The sequence below is a fragment of the Chrysochloris asiatica genome, unplaced genomic scaffold, assembly GCF_000296735.1.
Source record: "Chrysochloris asiatica unplaced genomic scaffold, ChrAsi1.0 scaffold00006, whole genome shotgun sequence".
Lineage (NCBI taxonomy): Eukaryota > Metazoa > Chordata > Mammalia > Afrosoricida > Chrysochloridae > Chrysochloris > Chrysochloris asiatica.
The window spans coordinates 33,118,945-33,140,572 of record NW_006408524.1 but is presented as its reverse complement, the minus strand read 5'-3'; the positions used below and the strand labels follow the sequence as shown (position 1 = coordinate 33,140,572).

General features: G+C 37.6%; 1 protein-coding gene across 1 annotated transcript in view; it reads left to right on the top strand.

The window, feature by feature from the left end:
* Window positions 1-21,628, top strand: part of LOC102842777 (multidrug resistance protein 1-like) — a 155,441-nt gene that overhangs the window by 6,102 nt on the left and 127,711 nt on the right. Inside the window, exons 2-6 of the mRNA XM_006832286.1 lie at window positions 3,346-3,400; window positions 5,712-5,862; window positions 9,664-9,718; window positions 17,819-18,010; window positions 18,107-18,278. Of these exons, the coding sequence (XP_006832349.1) occupies window positions 3,346-3,400; window positions 5,712-5,862; window positions 9,664-9,718; window positions 17,819-18,010; window positions 18,107-18,278 (625 nt within the window). The remainder of the gene's footprint in view (window positions 1-3,345; window positions 3,401-5,711; window positions 5,863-9,663; window positions 9,719-17,818; window positions 18,011-18,106; window positions 18,279-21,628) is intronic.

The window sequence follows — 21,628 nt, the reverse complement described above, 5'->3', positions numbered from 1 at the left end:
CAGGATTTTGATAGACCACCTCTGCAGAAGTTGGTCTCCTTTGTCAAGATGTATCCAGGTGACAGGATTTTGCTTTGCTGATAAAATTTTGCCTTCCTGATATCTAGACATGTGCAGGGTTAAACTGAGCTACTTTAATGTTAGGATGGTGAGTTCTGTTGAAGAAATTTTGAAGAAATAGAATAGTAGCAAGTAAGAGTGCAAAATATTCTGTTTAAGGAGAGAAAAGTGGGTTTTGATATAGAAAAGTTATAACTTTATCTTTCTTTACCACCAGTTATTTTCATCATAAAGGAGCTCTGGTAGCATAGTGGGCTATGAATGTTGGGATGCTAACTGCAAGGTCTACAGTTCAAATCTACCAGCTGCTCCAAGGAAGAAAGATGAGACTTTCTACTCCTTTAAAAATTTACAGCCTTGGAAGCCCTATACAGGGTTGCTATGAGTCGGAACCAACTCCATGGCACATAGCCAAGATTTTTAATCATAAATTAGGTTAATTAGAAAAAGGTTTAGAAATTTATAATTAATATTGAGGATCTTATTTTCTTAAAATCTGCTTGGACACAAAAGTCAACATACTTAATGCAATGTTTAATATCTGTACAAGTTGAGTAGTCTTTTATATTGGCTATTTCTAACCAGGACTCCTGGTGTAGCCCTTTAGGTTAATGCACTGGACTGCAAAGTCGATTTGAACCATGAGGTCAGCAGTTCAAGCTCACCTGTTGCTCCTCAAAAACTCTATGCAGGGTCACTATGGGTCAGAACCAACTCGACAGCACTTAACAACAACAACATTTCTAACCATAAGCTCATCTTTAAGTAGAGTTGTTGTGGATGGTGTTGAGTGTCATTGAGTCGATTCTGACCCATAATGACCCTATATAGGGTTTCCAAGGAGCAGCTGGTGAACTTGAACCACCGAGCTTGCAATTCAAACAACTTTGCAGACTGATCCATTATCCCGCAGTACCACACCAGGACTCCTTAAGTAGAGTTGTTGTTGTTAAGTACCATGGAGTCGGTTCTGACTCATAGTGACCCTGCATAGGGTTTCCGAAGCTGCAAATCTTTATGGGCATAGAAAGCCTCATCTTTCTCCCATGGAACAGCTGGTAGTTTTGAATTGCCAACCTTGAGATAATCAGCCCAATTCATAACCACTACACTATCAGAGCTCCTTCTTAAGTAGAGTAGAGTGGTAAAAAATACAAACTTCTGTAGAAATTACTTGTATCTGTAGAAATCATAGTGCGGCATGTCTGTATCACATAACAGAAAAGTACAAAATAGAGTTACTTAGGACAAAGTGGGATTTGGCCTATAGTTTAGCCAGAATTTTCATTCTTATGAATAGCCTTAGTTTGAAAATGCTCTTTCTCACCTCTAAAGGTCAAGTTAAGAGTTTCAAGTTCAGTCTCTGGAGTCAGACTCAAGTTCAGTTACTAGCTATGTAAACTTGGGCTATTTACTCTGTGAGTCAGTTTCCTAGGCCAAAGTCATGATCATAATACTAACTCATTTTCAGTATCAGTTCCAACTCATGGCATCCCAATGTGTGCCTGGGTAGAATTGTACTCCATACAATTTTCAGTAGAAAGTCGATTAACAGGCCTTTTTCTTGAGACACCCATGGGTGGACTGAACTTCCAACCTTTCCACTAGCAACTAAGTGCATTAACTATTTATTTGCACACTCAGGAACTTCGATGATATAACCTACCTCATAAGGTTGCTTAAGAAACAGTGGTGGACGTCAGTACAACCACAATAGCAAATGAGTACAACAGCTATGTACAACAATACAGAAAATCAGATGGTGACATGGTTAATTTTGTTATGTCCCTAAGAAGTGAGAACAAGCACTTCAAATTCACTTGGATGTGAAAGAATGAGAGAAAACAACATGAACGAAAGTAGTTACAGAGATTGAACGCAAGGATTGGATAAATCATGAAAAATGTAATAAGCATGGGATATAGGTTTTGGGTCTGACCTTACAGCTTGCAAACACTGGGGGTGGGGGTGGGAGGTGGAGCTACACTAGTTGTGTCTTGTCCCAGGTTGCCTGTAGTGTAATCAGCACCTTCATCTCATGTCTTACTTAGGCTTTGCCCCACACTTGGGGGTTCTGGAGGTGTGGTGTGAAAGTTGTGAAGGCCTGGGAGACCTCCAAACCTGCACTGCTTCCCCTGTGCAGCTCTCCACTCTCAACCATAATAGAAAAGAGACTTTTAGAAGACCTAGAGCCCTGCTTCACAGTCTTCCCATGAAAATCAATGGGAGACAGAAATACTTTCCATGAGCAAATTTTTATCAAGCATGAATAATTTAGTTTGGCCTGACAAACACTGTAGGATCAGCACTGGATTGAACCACTGTGTTGACAGTTCAAACTCAACAGTTGCTCCTCAGAAACCCTATACAGGGTCACTATGAGTCTGAATCGATTCGACAGCACTTAACAACACTTTCAAATTCCAACAGGAGGAAAGGGTGTGGGGCTTTACAAGCTTGAAGCCTGTTTTGTCATCTGTGCATAGTCACAGAGCAAATTGGTCCAGTACATAAGTCACTCATCAACCTCTGATGGAATGCAATCCAATGACTCATCCCCTGTTCAGTCTGGCAGAACGATCTATTATAAAACTGGAGAGAAGAGTCAGGGGTTCTCACGCTTGTGATAGCTTTTCAGAAAGTCATCTGCTCACCTCTAGTGATCTTTTAATGTTTTAGAATCTGTATGTATGTATGTGTGTGTGTGTTTATTAGATTTCACTGACCTTAAAGGATTAAATAGAAGTTTTCATCTGGACCTCCTTGAAATGTGAGCTAAGAAATGAACATTTTATATGGGGACCAAATTTCAGAGTATGCTTGTTTAATGTGTTCTTAATGGGCTTCTTTCATTAAAAGCTGTTACTCTTGAGCAATTTGTTGTAAAGGTTAAACATTTACAGTAGAGGAGTGTCTTCAGTTGTTAGGCTAAGAAATATAGGGGTAGCCAATAAAACTTTTATTTCTCAGTGATTATACTAAAAATCTTAGTACTGTCCATCAAGTTGTTTGTTTGTTTTTTTCAATATTGATATATATTTGCTACCAAAACATTTGCTGTTCAAGTCCACTTGAACACCTTGGAAGAGGAGCTTGGTGATAGACTTTCGAAAGGCTACAGCCTTGAAAACCCTAGGGAGTTGTTCTACTCTGACAGACAAAGGGCCACCAGGAATCAAATACAGCAAGAGCAGCAAAAAATTAAATCTGACATATTTTAACTGGACAAATTTGCATATCACATTCACACTGTAACCTTTTCCATTTTAAATATATATTTTTCAGAACGCTGCATGGAGTAGCTAAAGTGAGACAGCAAGCTGTTGGACCTATAGAGATAGTAAGTCAAATCAATTGGGAAGTATGTGAATAAGAAAATCTTAGCAGTAAGTGGAATGGTTGTGTTTGTTTGACAATCTGCATTCATTATTTGAAAAAAAAAAAAATCCATTCATGTTTACTTCGACTAGGAAAAATGCATTAAAAAATTCGAAGGTTCCATGATAAGGGTTAAGGAAAATAAACACCAAAGCTTCCATACAATAAACTTCTAGTGCCTTAGGGTTGTTATTGCTGTTATGTGCCATCCAGTTGGTTCTGACCCATAACGACCCTCTATAGGGTTTCCAAGGAGCAGCTGGTGAGCTTGAACTGCCAGCCTTGCAGTTCAAATTAACTTTACAACCCAGCACATTAACCCTCAATGCTATAACCAGGACTCCAGTGCCTTGCAAAGTTACAGCGAGGCAGAAAAAATCATTGTGCAGTGACCCCATTTTCCCAGTAGTCATAAAGCTGAGGAGGTGTGTGGTTGCCATTTATTATACTGTATTGGTGTTGTTGTTATGTGCCATGGAGTCGATTCTGACTCATAGCGACCCTGTACAGGGTTTCCGAGGCTGTAAATCTTCACGGGAGCAGAACGCCTCATCTTTCTCCCGCGAAACAGCTGGTAGTTTCGAACTGTTGGCCTTGCAGTTCGCAGCCCGATTCGTAACCACTACGCTACCAGAGCTCCTTTTATATGTTAGTGTTTCCCAATGATTGTATATAGATACATATTGCTTTCATTTTTAAAATTATTATAAACACATTAAAAATAAGAATCTAAATATTTTACAAGTCCTGGTGTGGCGCTGCAGGATAATGCGCTGGACCGCACAGAGCCAGAACTGACTCAACGGCACTTAACAACAACATCAATAAATATCAGACAAGGAGCCATAGCAGTGCAGCGGTTAGTGGCTTGGCTGCTAAGCATAAGCTTGCTGGTCAAAACCTCCCAGAGGAGAAAGTCCGCTTCTGTAGAGATTATGGCCTTGGAAACTCTATGAGCCAGTTCTACTTTGTCCTATGCTCATAGAGTCGCAATGAGTCAGATTGGACTTGATAGCGCTGGGTTTGGAGTTTGTCCTCGTGTGGATCTTCAGGATAATGCACGGGACTACAAGGTCAGTTTGAAGCTCAAAGTCAGCAGTTCAAACTCACCAGTCGATCCTCAGAAACCCTATGCAGGTTTAATATGAGTTGGGACTGACTCGACAACACTTAACAACAACAATACAGCAGAAAATGTTTCTAGTGTAATTGTGCATCTTTTAAATTATATTCAAGTAACACTTTCAGTCATGTTTCCATGTAGCCCCTCCATCTGCTCTAATGTCTATGCCACTGTGGCTTTCGTTGGCATTAGAACTGCATGTGAAACTTTCCTTGTTTATTCAAAAGTCAAATTAAAAAGAACCTGTGGAATAGTAGAACTTGGAAACCTTTATCAAGGAGAAACTACACTATTCTGTGGGAAGGTAGAGGAACATGTACCCTCTTATCTGTAGCACTGACTACACTCTTGTGCAAGTTACACCATAAATATTTATTAGCAACTTGGTGAGTCAGAAAATTCATGAAACGTTTGTCTCTACTCACAAAGTATTTACTGAGTCCTGTGCCTGTTGTTCAAATCTAGTTATATTACAATACCATCTTACATCTTATTTTGGCCCCTCCCAGTAAAATAATTAATTCACATTTTCAAGGTTTGCTCATGTTTTGATTTTGGAGTAGTGTTGTGGAGGACTCTGCTGTAGAACAATCTATAAAGCCATCAGTATTTAGATTTATTTTTTCTCTCTCTCTCTCATGCCAGAAAGCCTTGAAAATTATATTAAAGGATGCCATTGTCCTGGATAGGAAAACATCTGGACTTTTAATAAGAACCAAGAATATAACTCATAACATTTGTTGAACTAGCTTTGTTACTAGATTGTTGTCATTCACTGTACTTATTTGTACCACTGCTCTGGTGCTGATAAACCTAGGAAATAGATTTGGGAAAAGATTTCAAATTAATTTCTCATAAGCAAAGATATTGTCACTATAGACTTTCAAAATAGTTTAATTGATTCCGGAATCAATCAAATGGAAGACAGTTTCTGAGTTACATCCACATCGGGTTTGTCTTGTGTCACATATGTAAAATTGGTACTAATTTAGCTACTTTATTTTTTGACACTTTCAAAATAGTTTGCAAATTCTTAAGATTATTATAGAGAATTATTTAGTCTTTTAGCCAGTTTGTACAGTAGCATTGACTTATTGGCAGAAACTAGTTTGTCTGCAGTTGTAATACTACTGTGTCTTATTTTCTTCAGTTTCGCTTTGCTGATGGACTGGACATCCTGTTCATGATTTTGGGATTGTTGGCATCACTGGTGAATGGAGCTTGTCTTCCTGTAATGTCACTAGTTTTAGGAAAAACAAGTGATAAGCTAATTAGCGGTTGTCTAATCAGAACTAACACAAGTGAGTACAACACTTATTTTTCTCGATTACTAGGGTATCAAAAGCAACTGCCTATTTCACAATACAGACTATTGCATTGTCAAACAATACCTATTTAACACATATGTATTCAAATAATTTATAGGGAGCAAAGAACAACTCTATGTTCCCTAGCAATACACAACAACAAATAATTCAAACACACCTACAATAGATAATATACTTCTGTCAGGAGTGAGGTGATTCTATAAGGTAAGCAATGGACTATGAACCCACAGTTTGAGCCCACTTGCATTTCCATTGGGAAAAGATGAGGTTTTCTATATCTAAGAAGATTTAAAGCCTCTGAAACCCAATAGAGTTTCAGGGTCACTATGACTTAAAATTAACTCAACAGCACTTAATCACAATAACATATTCATGTCATCTGTTAAAGATATACAATTAGATAGTAGTCCTGGTGTGGCACTGTAGGCTAATGCGTCAGACTGCGAAGTCATTTGAACTGCAAGGTTGGTGGTTCAGGCTCACCAGCTGCTCCTTGTAATTCCTACACAGGGTCGCTATGGATCAGAATCGACTAGTTGGCACTTACCAACAACAACAAATATAAATGTATTTTTAATTAATTGACAGAAAGAGTATGTAAAAGTCATATGAAATTCACCACAGATCAATCTATCTCTCTAGGAGTTCAAAGAATTTTCTATCACAAATGGCTCTAAATGAGAATTTAATCAAAAGCTTGAGCCATTTCAGACCACTATAATGCACCCTTTAAAAGTAAGAAATCAAGAATAAATCATTTGGATAGCTATGTATGATGTCTTTAATAGTATATACACATGCATTGACACTATAGAACAGGATACAGCAAGGCAGCAGGAAAGAACATGTGGAAAATTAGGACTCCTTGAAAGATAAATACTCTGAATAAAGATAGGAGTGCTTTAGACTGGGTTCTCTACAGAAACAAAACCAGTGAATATCTGTATGTATTTGTGTATACAGAGAGATGTATCTCAAAGAAATTGCTCACACAGCTATTGAGGCTGGTAAGTCCAAATCTGTGGGTCGAATGTCAGACAGGAGGCTTTTGCTAGAGCTCACAAAGCTGTAGGAGCTGAGGAACCCATGAACAGCAAGTCAGAGGGTAGACTGCTGGCTGCAGTGGCAAATTAATCCAAGGCTAGCTGGTTGCTGATGACTCCCAGGATCATCAGGCAATGCAGCAGGCTCAAGTTCAACTGGAGGCCAGGTGAAGCCCCAGATGCAGGGTCCATATCCAGCAAAAAGCAAGCAAGTTATGCCAGAGTATCCACATATACTGGAAGCAGACCACACCCCTGAGGAAAATTCCTTTAAATTGATTGGCTACGGGTAGCAGATGATTACATAATTTCAGATCTCATCATGGGAGATGACCACGTTATAACTGCCAGACCACTGAGAATCATGGCCCAGGAATGTTTTCACACAACCTGAACCATCAAAGGAGAGAAGTTGCAATCAGCATATGGGAAAAAATATATTTTTGTACTGCCTGTGTTTGTAGACATACTTCAAGTATTGCTGCCTCTTCAGAATCTTATTTCAGGATTATGTCTTTCAAGTTGACCTTATTCTTTAGATATAAGCTCAAAGTAATTACCCCTATGCACTGATATAGTGAGTATCCAAAATTATTTTTATGTGGTGAATACAAGTTTTATAAATATTAGTAATTTCCTAAATTTATACGTGTTTCAAAAAATTCTATCTTAGGAAGTACGTTGTTGTTAAGTACCATTGGGTTGGTTTCAACCCATAGCAACCCTGTATAGAGTTTCTGAGTAACAACTGGTGAGCTTGAACCACCAACCTGTGGTTCAAACCAATCTTGCAGTCCAGCGCATTAACCCACAGCACCACACCAGTGTACTACATTCATTATAACTGAGGTAAGTGTCTCATTAAAGCTAAACATTTTTTAGACACTAGCCTAACTATATGCCAATTTACCTTCTTCTTTGCCCAATTTGACTTTAAATGCTCATTTATACCACCTTGTTTTCTGTCCAAAGAAATCTTTCAAGTGTCCCACTCTTAGTTGATTGGGATAATACCTTTGCTTGTACTTCTGTATCCTTCTAAGTGATAGTTTCCTGTCTAAACATTACAGATTATTTTCCTGTTTTAATAATATAAACTAAATTAAGGATGCCATTCTGTTTGTTAATCAAATGGATCCAATTCACTTAACAAATCGATATTGATTTCCAGTTGTGTCTCTCTCTGAATTAATGAATGGAAGGATAGGCTAGCACTAGCGACTGAAGGCAGTCAGCTTGGGAGTATCTCTATTATATAATATTTTATTGTGTTTTGGGTGAAATTTTATACATTGTATTAGGATCCAATTTGACAGTTTCTACACAAAACTTTTCTGTGACAATAGTCACATTTTTTCAGTTTGTCAGCATTCAGGATTTGATAAACCCATGGATATTGTTGGTGTATTGAGACTCGTTAAATAGAGTTAGGTATGTTAAGGGATATACCTTCAATCTTCCAGTACTGATTCCTTTAATATGATAACTGTGCTCCTACAACTAAAAGGAAGATAATAACTATCACTTAGTAAGGCCCCATTTTTGTGCCAGCACTAAACATTTGCACATGTTACCTCTGTTGATAAAATCTCCAAAAGGAATTTATCCTATCTTAAGTAATTTTAGGTACCAATTACAGAGACAGGGCGCTCCCTTTATTAGCTCAATTTAATCTCATTAAAACTTTCTATTAACATTTAATGACTTCATTTCTACAACATCAATTCTGATATTTGAAATAAGCTTCTTTAGAATTTTTTTCCTACCACAATTCCATATTTGGAATATGGGATAAATTAATATTTGCATATAAATAAAGATCATTTAATAATAATGTGATATGCAATTGATAAAGAGTCATGATTTCTGTAATTCATTTCAAATGTTGAAAGAAAATTATGACAGTGGATATTGTTCAGTAATGTGTTATTAATGAAATCATGACTTTGATATGCTAATTAGCACATAACAAATTTTTCATTAGAAAATACCTAGAAATTTTACATAGAAAACTTGCAATCCAAGGGCTGTTTTGTACAGTTTTGTTATGTGACTATCCTGCCTAGACCAATCATATTTCAAAGAGTTTTTATTTGTATTTCCTATGGCTTCTTCTAGACTTTCACATGTGTTCTTGCCTTTTTGGGTCTTTCGAAATTATTCCCTAAAGTGTCTCAAATTTAATTCTAATTGCATAATCTCAGGTGAGAAAGGGGGAATTCCACTACTATTACTTAGCAAGCTGTTTCTGACACCAGAGATATTCTACAGAATCCTTTCTGGGTATTAGCTAACTAGTCAGTGTTTTCTTGTAATTTTTGATGTTGTATGACTGCTTCTTCAAACTTTGAGTGAAAGAATAAAGGTGCATTGGTGCCATAGTGGGTTATGCATTGAACCAAAACTTATTGAACCAAAAGTTCAGCAGTTCGAACCCACGATGCTGCTCCAAGGGAGACAGAAGAAGCTGACGTACCCTGTAAATTTTCAGAAACCCAAAAGGGAAGTTTGACTCTTCCCTATAGAGTTGCTATGAGTCAGAATCAACTTAATGGCAGTAGGTTAGGTAACTTTAGATGAGAAAATGGACAGTAAAATGATCTTCAACTTGTGCATGAGCATTAAGTCAATTTCCTTGAGAACGTACTTCATTTGGTTTGTGAGATTATCTATGAAACATTGCTGACAATATAAACTAATTTCCTTTATAATTTAAAAACTTTTTTTACAGCAAATTATCAGAGCTGTAATCAGTCCCAAGAGAAGTCGACTGAAGATACGGTGCAGTAAGTCCAAATGAAATGTTAACATCCGGGCCTTGACAGGCTGCTTTAACTCAGTATTTACAAAGACAAAAAACTGAAAACTGTTGTCTGTTCATTAATATTACATACAGCTGATTAAAGCAAATATTTCACTTTCCTCATTATATATCAATGTAATAAAATTACTCTATGATTTTTCTTCTATTTGAAAGGTTTATAAATTCATATGTTTTGGATTCAATTTGACAAAGCGATCATCAACAGAAAATTTGTGGGGATCTGCCTTTTCATACCAGTTTTGCCCAAAAAAATTAAAGGTGCATATTCTAGAAGATAAAATACAAGTTTTCCTTTAAAAAAAAATATTTTCCTTTTAAAGTCTTATAGATTATTCTAGTACTATAAACTCTTAAAACCAAAATATTTGTGCAGCACATGAAATAAATATTTGAAAGAGAATCATGAAACATGATTTGGAATTTTGGATAGGACACTTATTTATGTTCATAATTGTACATCAAAATTCTGCTTTAATACTGTAAGACTAGAATTTAATGGGAGGCAAGCTCCTGGATCCTAATCAGGAACTTATAAAATAGAGGCATCCATTTGAAAATTATTTTAAAAGACTGTAAAAAGAAGAATAAGATGGAAATAAAATGTCAGTATATAATTATTACAATGCTAGTTAATTTATTAAAACTGTTCTTAGCCTTTATAATACAGTGTTTGTTATGCTAGTTTCTAAAACAGTGCATTGTTTTGGAAATGTATGAGATGTCTGATGAGAAATAGTTTCCATGGTCAAATGATTTGGAAAACTCTGTATATGAGAGTTCCTCTCTGGGATACACATAATATGCACAAGCAGCTTAAGGACTCCACTTAGTTAACTTGATTTAATGCAATTTTTTAAGGTCTCTTTGACCATGGAACCTCATTTTTCCAACAGTTATTAACATACTGTGGAACTTATATTTTAAGGAATACCTTTTTGGGAAACATTGCTTAAATGACTTTTTAATTCACTATAAGATACTTCCTCATTATTTACAAGCATCAGGACCTAAATTTTATTCTACTAAAATTATTTTGAAAAATAGCTGACTCATATCGCTATGCAATTTTAACATTTAATGGTTGAGTCTATGCCTTTGTTTTACTAATTAAAAATTCTGAAAAATAATTTTATCTTTTCTGGTTGACTCCATATCATAACTGAATAGTCCACTGATAGCTGTGCCATCTCTTTTACTGTTAAGAGTAAACTCATTGATTCTATGTTAACTTCTAACCATCTTCTTCCCCCATTTTTGCTAATCTGATGTATCTACTATCAGTTAAGTAAAAAAGAAGGGAGAAACTGGATTATTAAGTCTATGTTAGTTTGTTGTTGTTGTTGTTAAATGCTGTCAAGTCCGTTTCAACTCAAAGCATGCCTGTATAGGGTTTCCAAGGAGTGGCTGATGGAACAGCCGACCTTGTTGTTTGAAGTCCAGTGCTGATCCTACAGTGGTACACCTGGAGTCCAGACAGGTTAGCTTTACAGATATTGTAATATGGTTCAGCAATTTGGTTTGTTGGTGAGTAGTAGTTGTAGTGCTGAGGGTTAATGCATTGGACTGCAAGATCAGTTCGAACCGCAAGGTCAGTGGTTCAAGATTGCCAACCACTCCTTGGAAACCCTATACAAGGTCACTATGAGTCAGACTCGACTCGACAGCACTTAACAACAACAACAATAATCCATTGCAAGGATATACCTGTTCATCAGCTGATGGATATTTTGACAGTTTTGTTTTGTAATAAGTTTTCTATGATCATTGATATACAAGTTTTTGTGAGAATGTGTTTTTCAATTTATCTTGGGTAAAATACCTAGAAGTGGAATTGCTGGATCATAAGGAGCTCTGGTAGCGTAGTGGTTACGAATCAGGCTGCGAATCTCACGGTTAGCAGTTCGAAATTACCAGCTGTTCCACTGGTGAAAGATGAGGCTTTCTGCTCCCGTAAAGATTTACAGCTTTGGAAACCCTGTACAGACAGGGTCTCTATGAGTTGGAACCGACTCCACGGCACATAACAACAACAACAACAACATGGTAAGTTTGGACTCCTGTTGTGGCCTGTAGGATCAGCACTGAACTGCAGACCACAAGGTTGGCAGTTCAAACCCATCAGCTAGCTGCTCCTTGGAAACCTTATACTGGGTCGCTATGAGTCGAAACCGACTTGATGGCACTTAACAACAACAACGTGGTAAGTTTATGTTTATCTTTTTAAGAAACTGTTGAGAACTGTTTTCTAAATGGTTACACTATTTTTATTTACCCCAGCAATATTTGAGGGTTCCAGTTTCTCAAAGGCTTTGTCAACACTTGTTATTGGCTGTTTTTTATCATAGCCATTGAAGCAAGTGTGAAGCGATGTCATGTTATTGCTTTAATTTGCATTTCCCTAGTAATTAACAATTATAAGTATTTTTTCATGTTTGATAGCACAGTGAAATAAGCACTAGACAGTTAACTGCAAGCAAGGTGGTTCAAACCCCCCAGCCTCTCAGTAGGAAAAGATGAGGCTGTCTGCTTTAGTAAAGATTTGCAGTCTCAGAAATCCTCAGTAGCAGCTTTATTACTCTGTCCTATATGCTTGGGGAGTCTTGGTGTGGTGTTGTGGGTTATTGCGCCAGACTGCAAAGCCATTTGAACTGCAAGGTCGGTGGTTCAAGTTCACCAGTTGCTCCTTGGAAACCTTATATAAGGTCACTAAGAGTCAGAACTGACTTGACAGCATTTAACAACAGCATACTATGAGTTGAATTTGTCTAGATGGCAGAGGGTTTGACTTGGGTTTGGTTGTATATTCTTTGGTGCCATGTCTATTAAATTATTTTACCAAGTTTTCAGTTGTTCTATAAAGAAGACAAAGGCACTAATATATTTACGAGACAAATCAGGCCTGCTTCACATATTTTCTAAGCTCATAATTACTGGGAGGGACAAATAAGACCATTAAAATATATATTCTACAGAAAAGGTCATTGACCAAAGGAAGTGCTTATCTGATGATACCTTTTATTGTTCTGGTCTTTTCTTATAAAAATAACCTGCAGAACCAGTCTATCATGATCAGTTGGTTCTTTCTGATGAACAATGGATTTACCCTTACCTCATTGCTGACCAATGGCCCAAGAACAAGGCATTGCTGGGAAAATTTAAGAGACAGCTTCAAATGGATAGGGATCTGAGTTCCTTCTTGTTGCAACTTGGTTCCTCTCATTGCAACAATTTATATGACTTTCTCTCTTCTTTAAAAATTCTTTGTGAAAATTGTTTCACTGCATTGTTAATCTGAAGTAAATCTTTGTTATAATTTTACAACAGTTTGTGCTTTGTGCATCAAAGCAATTCTTTTTGTTTTCTTATTACTTATTACTCTTTTTGAATTCTGCATGCAAGTCCTTTATCAGATATGTAATTGGCAAATATTTTCTTCTAGTCTGTGACTAGTCTTTTCATTTTCAAGTGGCTTCTTCTGAAGCACACACATTTTAAAATGTTTTTAATTGTATTTTATTATGTCTTTGGTGAAGGTTTACACAACAGTTTAGATTCCTTTCCAACAACTTCTACACAAATCATTCAGCAACATTGGTTATATTCATCACAAAGCATAAATAATTTCATTTTTTTCATTCTGGTTGCTCCATTTTCATTAATCTAGTTTACCTGCCCCCTTTGAGTCTTGTCTTTGTTTTGATGTAATCATTGACTGTTTAAAAATCTCACATAGCCGATTTTTAAGGGAACATAGTATTTCTGGATGATATTGATGATGTTGTACACCCTACTATTATTTTGCAAGCTTAAAAATGTTTTAAAAAAATATTTGTATTAGAATTAGCTTGCTAGACTCAGTTTAGATGATCCCAATTTTGTTGGCAACATTCAAAGTATCATAAATAGGAAACAAATAAATCTTCTTCTCTCCATCAGGCTGATCAAGGTGTTGGCTTAGGTTATGTCTTTGTCATAGAGCTTCTTCACAGTCTGTTTTGGTGCTTCTTGGCTTTGACATCCACAATGAACACAGTCTTGTTCATGACTGACTCTGTAATCGGAGGAACTTGATGATGGCATAGTGGTCTTCAAGGGGCTCCCTTATGAAGATGTTTAGGCTGCCTTTGGAGTCTCAGTGTCTTGGGCTACTAGAAAGTGGGCGATGTGGGGATCAAATGTTAATCTCTGTGTGTGTGACTGTGGTTGCCTTTTAGGACTGCCTTCTTGTCCTTCAATGCTTTTGCTTTTGTATCAGTTTTGGGAGGGGCAGGGGCTTCCTTCTAAGCAGGTGGCGCCATCTTTGTAAAAAGCTCAAATTTTAGATTTTGAAGTCCAATTTATCAAGTTTTTTTTTTGTTTTTAATTATGTGGTCTGCTCTTGAGTTTAAGAATACTTTGCTTAACCCAAGGTCATAAAAAATATTTTTCCTATATGTTCTTTCTAGAAACTTCAAAGTTTTAGCTCTTACACTTAACCATTTTGAATTCATTTCTGTGAATGGTGGGTGTGAGCTAACAGTCTAAATTAATTTTTTTTTTAATGTGGATATTCACTTGTTCCAGCACCATTTGTTATAGAAATGATCTTTTTTCATTGAATTGGAAATCTTTCTCTATAAATGTAAAGGTTTATTTCTGGATTCTCAAATTCTGTTCCATTTATTTGTCTATCCTTATTCCAGTACCACTTTGTCTTTATTACTATAGCTGACTAGCCAAAAAATAAAGTAAAATCAGAAAATATAAGCCTTCCAAATTTATTCTTATTTCTAAAACTTGTTTTGGCTATTCTGAGTTCTTTATATTTCTTTATAAAATTTAGGACCACCTCTGTTGATATCTGAAAAAAAGGCTTGCTAAGATTTTGGTAGGGGTTATAGTGAATCTTGAAATCCTGATAGTGACACTGTAGGATAAACACTGGAATGCAAGGTCATTTGAATAATAAGGTCATCTGTTCAAACTCACTAGCCACTCCTTGGAAACCCTGGACAGAGTTGGAACTGTACAGGATTTCCAAACATGAGTTGGTTCTAACTTGATGCCATTTGAAACAGCATAGTGAATCTACAGACCAATTTAGGAAGAGTTGCCAATTTAACATTATAAAATCCCTCAACCTGTGAACATAGGTGGTCTTTTTGTTTATTTACTGTTGTTGTTAAGTACCATCAAGTCAGTTCCGACTCATAGCAACCCTATATAAAGTTTCTAAGGAGCTGTCAGTAGGTTTGAACCACCAATCTTGTGGATAGCAGTTAAGTGCTAATCCTGTGGGGGCCACACCATCCTCTGCAATTTGTCTCAAATATGTTTTTGTAGTTTTCAATGCAGATGTTATATTTCATCTGCTCATTTAATTTTATAGCCTGTTTTCCACTTACAATATTGTAAATTTTTTTAATGTATAAATAATTATCAACAGCATGATTTCTGATGAACCTTTAGTGTTCTATTATCTCCTCTGATTAGAAAACATTTGTTTTACTCTTATGTTTTTCTTGGTACCACATTACCCTGGCTTTTTTACCTACACTACGTATCATGTTCTCTCTTTATATCTCTCTCTCTTCTCATTCTTCTCCATGCAAATCTCTTGAGTCATTTTTTGTTTAAATAAGTCCTCCCTCTCCCTTCCCCTATACCCTCGCTAACTACTAATCTATGTTTTTACTAGTTGATTTGTATTAATTGCCATGTATGTTGTACCACCACTCATCTGTCAGTTTGTTGCACTGTGGTGGTGTGTGTGTTGTTGTGATGCTGGAAACTGTGCTAGTTGTATTTGAAATAGCAGCAGGATCTTCCATTGTGGACGAGTTTCAGCTGAGAATCCAGACTGAGACAGATTATTAAACAAGAGAGGCTGGCTGACTACTTCTAAGTGTTTAGTCCATGAAAACTTTTCAAATATCAATGGAATATTATAAGATATAGTGCCAGAAGATGACACACTCAGGTTGGAAGGCACTCAAAATACGACAGGGGAAGATCTGCTTTCTCAAAGTAGACTTGACCACAATGATGCAAATGGAGTAAAGCTTTTGGGACCTTCATTTGCTGATGGAGCACAACTCAACATGAGGAGAAACTGCTGCAAACATTCACTAATAATCAGAACAGGGAATGTACGAGGCATGAATCCAGGAAAAAATGGAAGTTGGTAAAAATGGAATGGAACATGTAAAGACCAATTTCCTAGGCATTAGTGAGCTAAAATAGACTAGTATTGGCCATTTTGAATCTTAAGGAGCTCTGGTAGCGTAGTGGTTACAAATCAGGCTGCGAACCTTAGGTCAGCGGTTCGAAACCACCAGCCGCTCCGTGGGAGAAAGATGAGGCTTTCTACTCCTGTAAAGATTTACACCCTCGGAAACCTTGTACAGGGTCACTATGGGTCGGAACCTACTCCACGGCACTTAACAACAACAACAACAGCAGCAACAAAGGACTCATGCATAACACTTGAGAGAATTGTGCAGTACCAGGCAGTGTTACAGTCTAATGTACATTGGGTGGCTGTGAGTCGGAACAACACAACAATAGCATAAGCTGATGTCTTTCAAATTTGTAACTTCAACCTAGATTCCTCTCCAGTATTTCAGACTTTCATTTTCAATGTCTACTTTGATGTCCACTTAGAGGTCTGATAGGCACCTCAGATATAACATGTCTAAAACATGTATCTTGATATCTCCTGTAAATTTGGTTTTTCTCTCAATCGCCCATATCCATAAATGGCACTCCATCCAATTAACTTCTCAAGTCAAAATCTAAAGAGTTATCGTTGAATTCTCCACTTCTTTCATTTCTCACATATAATACATTGACAATTCCTGTTCATTGTGTTTCTAAAACAGATCTAGAATCGGTCCATTTCTTTGAAAGCCAGATGTCATTACTTTCATCCAAGTTCCCATTCTTCTTACACTGACCTCTTAACCAAATATCCTACTTCCATTATTGATTGCCCCCTTCGTCCATTCTCCTCAGAAGCTCCAGAGTGATATTTTAAAAGATAACAGATAAGGTCACCCCATCCTTAAATCAGTCTTCTATTTCTCTTGGCAGAAAATCTGAGCAATGCACCATGGATCAAATGCTCATGACTGGCATTATAATCTCATTGTTGTTGTTGTTGTTGTTAAGTGCCTTCGAGTCGGTTCCGACCCATAGCGACCCTGTACAGGGTTTCCGAGGGTGTAAATCCTTACGGGAGTAGAAAGCCTCATCTTTCTCCCGCGGAGCGGCTGGTAGTTTCGAACCACTGACCTTAAGGTTCGCAGCCCGATTCGTAACCACTACGCTACCAGAGCTCCTTACTTCATGTTAATTTGGACTTGTTTTGTTCCTGGAACATGCTAAGTCTTAACCCTTTATGCATAGTCTTTCTCCTTCTCTGGACTACTCTTCTTACTCGTTTGGATGGCTTCTCTTCATCTCTTGGATACCAGATATTATGTCCTTTCTACAAAGACACTTTCCTCAACCACACTGTTATCTGCACTAGCTCTGCCAACCCATGTTGTTGTTGTTGTTAAGTGCCTTCGAGTCGGTTCCGACCCATAGCGACCCTGTACAGGGTTTCCGAGGGTGTAAATCTTTACGGGAGTAGAAAGCCTCATCTTTCTCCCGCGGAGCGGCTGGTAGTCTTTTACTTATAATTTATAGTTAACACATCAGTTAACTATAAATTATATAAAGCTTTTAATAAAATGCTTTTAACTACTACCATTTTCTTTAGTCTCTTGTCCCACATGCAGATATATAATTCCATCAGTCTTCATTGCAATGTTTTCAGGTTAAAGTATTAAAAATATTGAAGGGAAAGATGAAAACAAGTTTTTAGATATCAATTCCCACTAACAGTATGAAGGTGATATTCTAAATATCTCAGCAGGGGAAACTAGATTACTGTATTCTTTCTCATTGTTCTTTGAGCTCTTTTATAGGTTCCATGGCATTAATTCTCCTATCAAATGGCTCATTACATTTCTTTTTATTAAAAATGGAAAAAAAATCTGTATCTGTTACACTAACATTCACAATACTCCGTTTTCAGGTTGACACTGTATTATACTGGAATAGGGCTGACTGCCTTGGTTTTTGGCTACATGCAGATTTCTTTTTGGGTTATAACTGCAGCACGACAGACCAAGAGAATTAGAAAACAGTTTTTTCATTCAATTTTGGCACAGGACATCAGCTGGTTTGATGGCTGTAACATCAGTGAACTGAATGCTCGCATGACTGAGTAAGAGGACAGATAAGTTGCACATCAATTTTGTTTTCATATATGACATAAACATGTCATAAACATGACTCATCAATTTTATCTTCTTTTTTTTAGGGACATCAACAAAATCCACGATGGTATTGGAGACAAGTTCGCCCTGTTGTTTCAAAACATGGCTACTTTTTCTATTGGCCTAACGATTGGGTTCGTGAAGGGCTGGAAACTCACTCTGGTGACTCTGTCCACGGCTCCACTTATAATGGCTTCAGCAGCAATGTGCTCTAGGGTAGGCAGGTGGCAAATGCAGTGTTGATTGGAAATAGCAGAGTGAACTGGATGTCTGGCTGAATTCATGAATTAAGATCTTCTATTATTTTTTCATGTTCCAGAAAACAAAGAGATATTGTTGTTGTTGTTGTTGTTAAGTGCCATCGAGTCGATTCTGACCCATAGTGATCCTGTATAGGGTTTCCAAGGAGTAGCTGGTGAGCTTGAACCACTGACCTTGCAGTTCAAACGGCTTTGCAGTCTGGCACCTTTACCCACAGTGCCACACCAGGATTCTACAAAGAGATATGTTGTTGTTGTTGTTAAGTGCTGTCAAGTCCATTCTGACCCATAGCAACCCTTTATAGGGTTTCCAAGGAGCAGCTGGTGAGCCTCAACCACCAACCTTGCAGTTCAAACAACTTTGCAGTCTGACTCATTAGCCCACAAAGAGATATAAGCACTACAAAATGTTTTTTATTTTGTTCACCACTCGTCACTTTTCTATCATCAAGTTATTTGGCTAAAATATGATTTGTTTTAAATATCTTACCAGTATTTAAATTTTTTCCTCTTCAATTAGCAGTCTAACAAAGCTTCAGGTAACCGCCTGAGTGAAGTATTTATCCCATTATACATTGATTAAGTGATTGTCACTACTGGGAGAGTCTCTTGTGTTTCAAATTTCCAGATAGATTCTATAGGATTTGGGATTTAGATGTCAAATATATATTTACTCTGACTTCTAATGTTGGCCTTGTAATCTTTGTTAAAATCTCCACCCCAGAAAATTTGAAATGAGGACCCCTCAGTAGGAAGATTATCCACAGTTAGTATGTTACTAAGATCAGAGCCTTAACTGCCCAGGGATGGGAAGTAGGCAGGATGTTTAACAGAAACAAGAGTCAAGACTTTAAATTCTGCTAATATAAAAATTGATCATGAAGGTCATGAAAGGTCAAAGTTATTCAAATGACTAGAGATGCCAGAATAGAACGTTTCTCACTTCCTTCAATTCAATTTAAACTGGCAAACATTTATCAAATACCCATTGTGTGCAAGTCATTATGCTAGGTGCTGCTTCCCTTTAAGTTATGTATTAAAAGCCAAGCCCGCTGCCTTTGAGCCAATTCCAACTCATAGCAACCCTGTAGAGGGTTTCCAAGACTGTAAATCTTTATGGGAGCAGAAAGCCTCAACTTTCTCTCTCAGGGCAGTTAGTAAGTTTGAATTGCTGACCTGATTAGTGGTCTGGTGGGTTTGAACTGCTGACCTTGAGGTGTTTATCCCACAATTCTATATCAGGACTTCAAGGCTCCCTAGTATTACATATAATAAAGGGGAAATAAATAAAAGTCATATACATTTTTTCTTCTACAGGTAGGGCTTCTCCATTATTTCCTCTTTATTAAAAAAATTTTTTTTATTATTCTTTTAGAAGATTGGTACAGTGTGAAATTGGGAGAAGGATATTATGGAAACAGGAGTCCTGGAGTACAGTGGGCCAAGTGCCGGGCTGTAACTCTAAAGTTGGCAGTTCAAACCCACCAGCTGCTCCTCGAAAGAAAGATGAGGCCGTCTGCTCCCATAAAGATTTACCATCTCAGAAACCCTAAGGAACAGTCCTGTTGGCTCTCTCTGAGTCAGAACCCACTCAGTGACAGCAGTTATTATCAACTGCATTTATTTTAGGTGTACTCTGCAAATGAGTGAGCACGATTGGACTTGACTTGATTTCTTGTTATATAGAAAGTCTAGCTTCTGTAGGGTAAGATGCAAAGGGCTATGGCAGGGAGGAGAAATGATCCTGCATACTTTCACCATACTTGTTCAACCTGTATGCTGAGCAAATAATACGAGAAGCTGGGTTCTATGAAGAAAAACGTGGCATCAGGATTGGAGGAAGACTCATTAACAACCTGCGATATGCAGATGATACAACCTTGATCGCTGAAAGTGAAGAGGACTTGAAATATTTACTTATGAAGATTAAAGAGCACAGCCTTCGATATGGATTGCATCTCAATGTCAAGAAAACAAAAATCCTCACCACTGGACCAATAAACAACATTCTTATCAATGGAGAAAGGATTGAAGTTGTCAAGGACTTCATTCTTCTTGGATCAACTATAAACACTCGCGGAAGTAGCAGTCAAGAGATCAGACGACGTATTGCACTGGGCAAATCTGCTGCACAGGAACTTTTTAAAGTGTTGAAGAGCAGAGATGTCAGCTTGAGGACTAGGGTGCGCCTGACCCAGGCCATTGTGTTTTCAATAGCCTCATATGGATGCGAAAGCTGGACAATGAATAAAGAGGATCGTAGAAGAATTGATGCCTTTGAGTTGTGGTGTTGGAGGAGAATACTGAGGGTGCCATGGACTGCCAAAAGAACCAATAGATCTGTTTTGGAAGAAGTGCAGCCAGAGTGCTCCTTGGAGGCCAGGATGGCTAAGCTTCGTCTCTCCTACTTTGGACATGTAGTCCGGAGGAAACAATCGTTGGAGAAGGATGTCATGCTGGGTAGGGTGGAGGGTCAGAGAAAAAGAGGAAGACCTCCAACAAGATGGATCGGCCAGGTGGCATCATTGATGGACTCGGGGGTGGCAGCGGTGGTGAGGTTGGCCCAGGATCGAACATTGTTTCGTTCTGCTGTGCATGGAGTCGCTATGAGTCGGTTCCGACTCGATGGCACCTGACAACAACAACAACCTGCATACATGTGACGTGGGAGTGACCCCGGAAGCATTCTTTGCTGAATGTAGTCTGCCTAGTAAATGCTTCATTTTCCAATACCAAGAGGTGAGCTTCTCAAAGAGAGGGAAGAATATTGCTCTTCTTGATTAAAGTTCATTGCTTGCTTTACCTGGTCTCTCAAGATTGGATCTCAGAATACACATTTTTCTTCTACTGAGATCATCAGAATATGTATTTTTCCTCGTTTGTAGAAGAAAAGGGCATATTCTGATTTCCAGTTTTGAAACACCAGGTAAACCTGACAACAACCTTTAATCACCCACCACACACACACATATATGCAAGGATCATGTTCTACTCATGGCCCCAGTCCCCTGCATCTTACGCCATGGAAGCCAGGCTTTTCACATAATAACAAACCAGGCTCATTCATTCCCAGAGTGAATATAAAATAGGCAGAGCCCATAATACCCTTCTCTAAATCAAGTCTTTCACACTGCACCTAATAAAGATGCTCATCTTCTTAGAGACATTTTTATTTAAAAAATAATAGTCAATAAAAACATAGATGTACTACCTGTAGAAGGAAAAATAGATATGATTTTTATTTTTGTATCTAGAAATATATTTAAGTTCTAGGTTGGGTTAGACTAAACTCTTTCATTGCCTGTG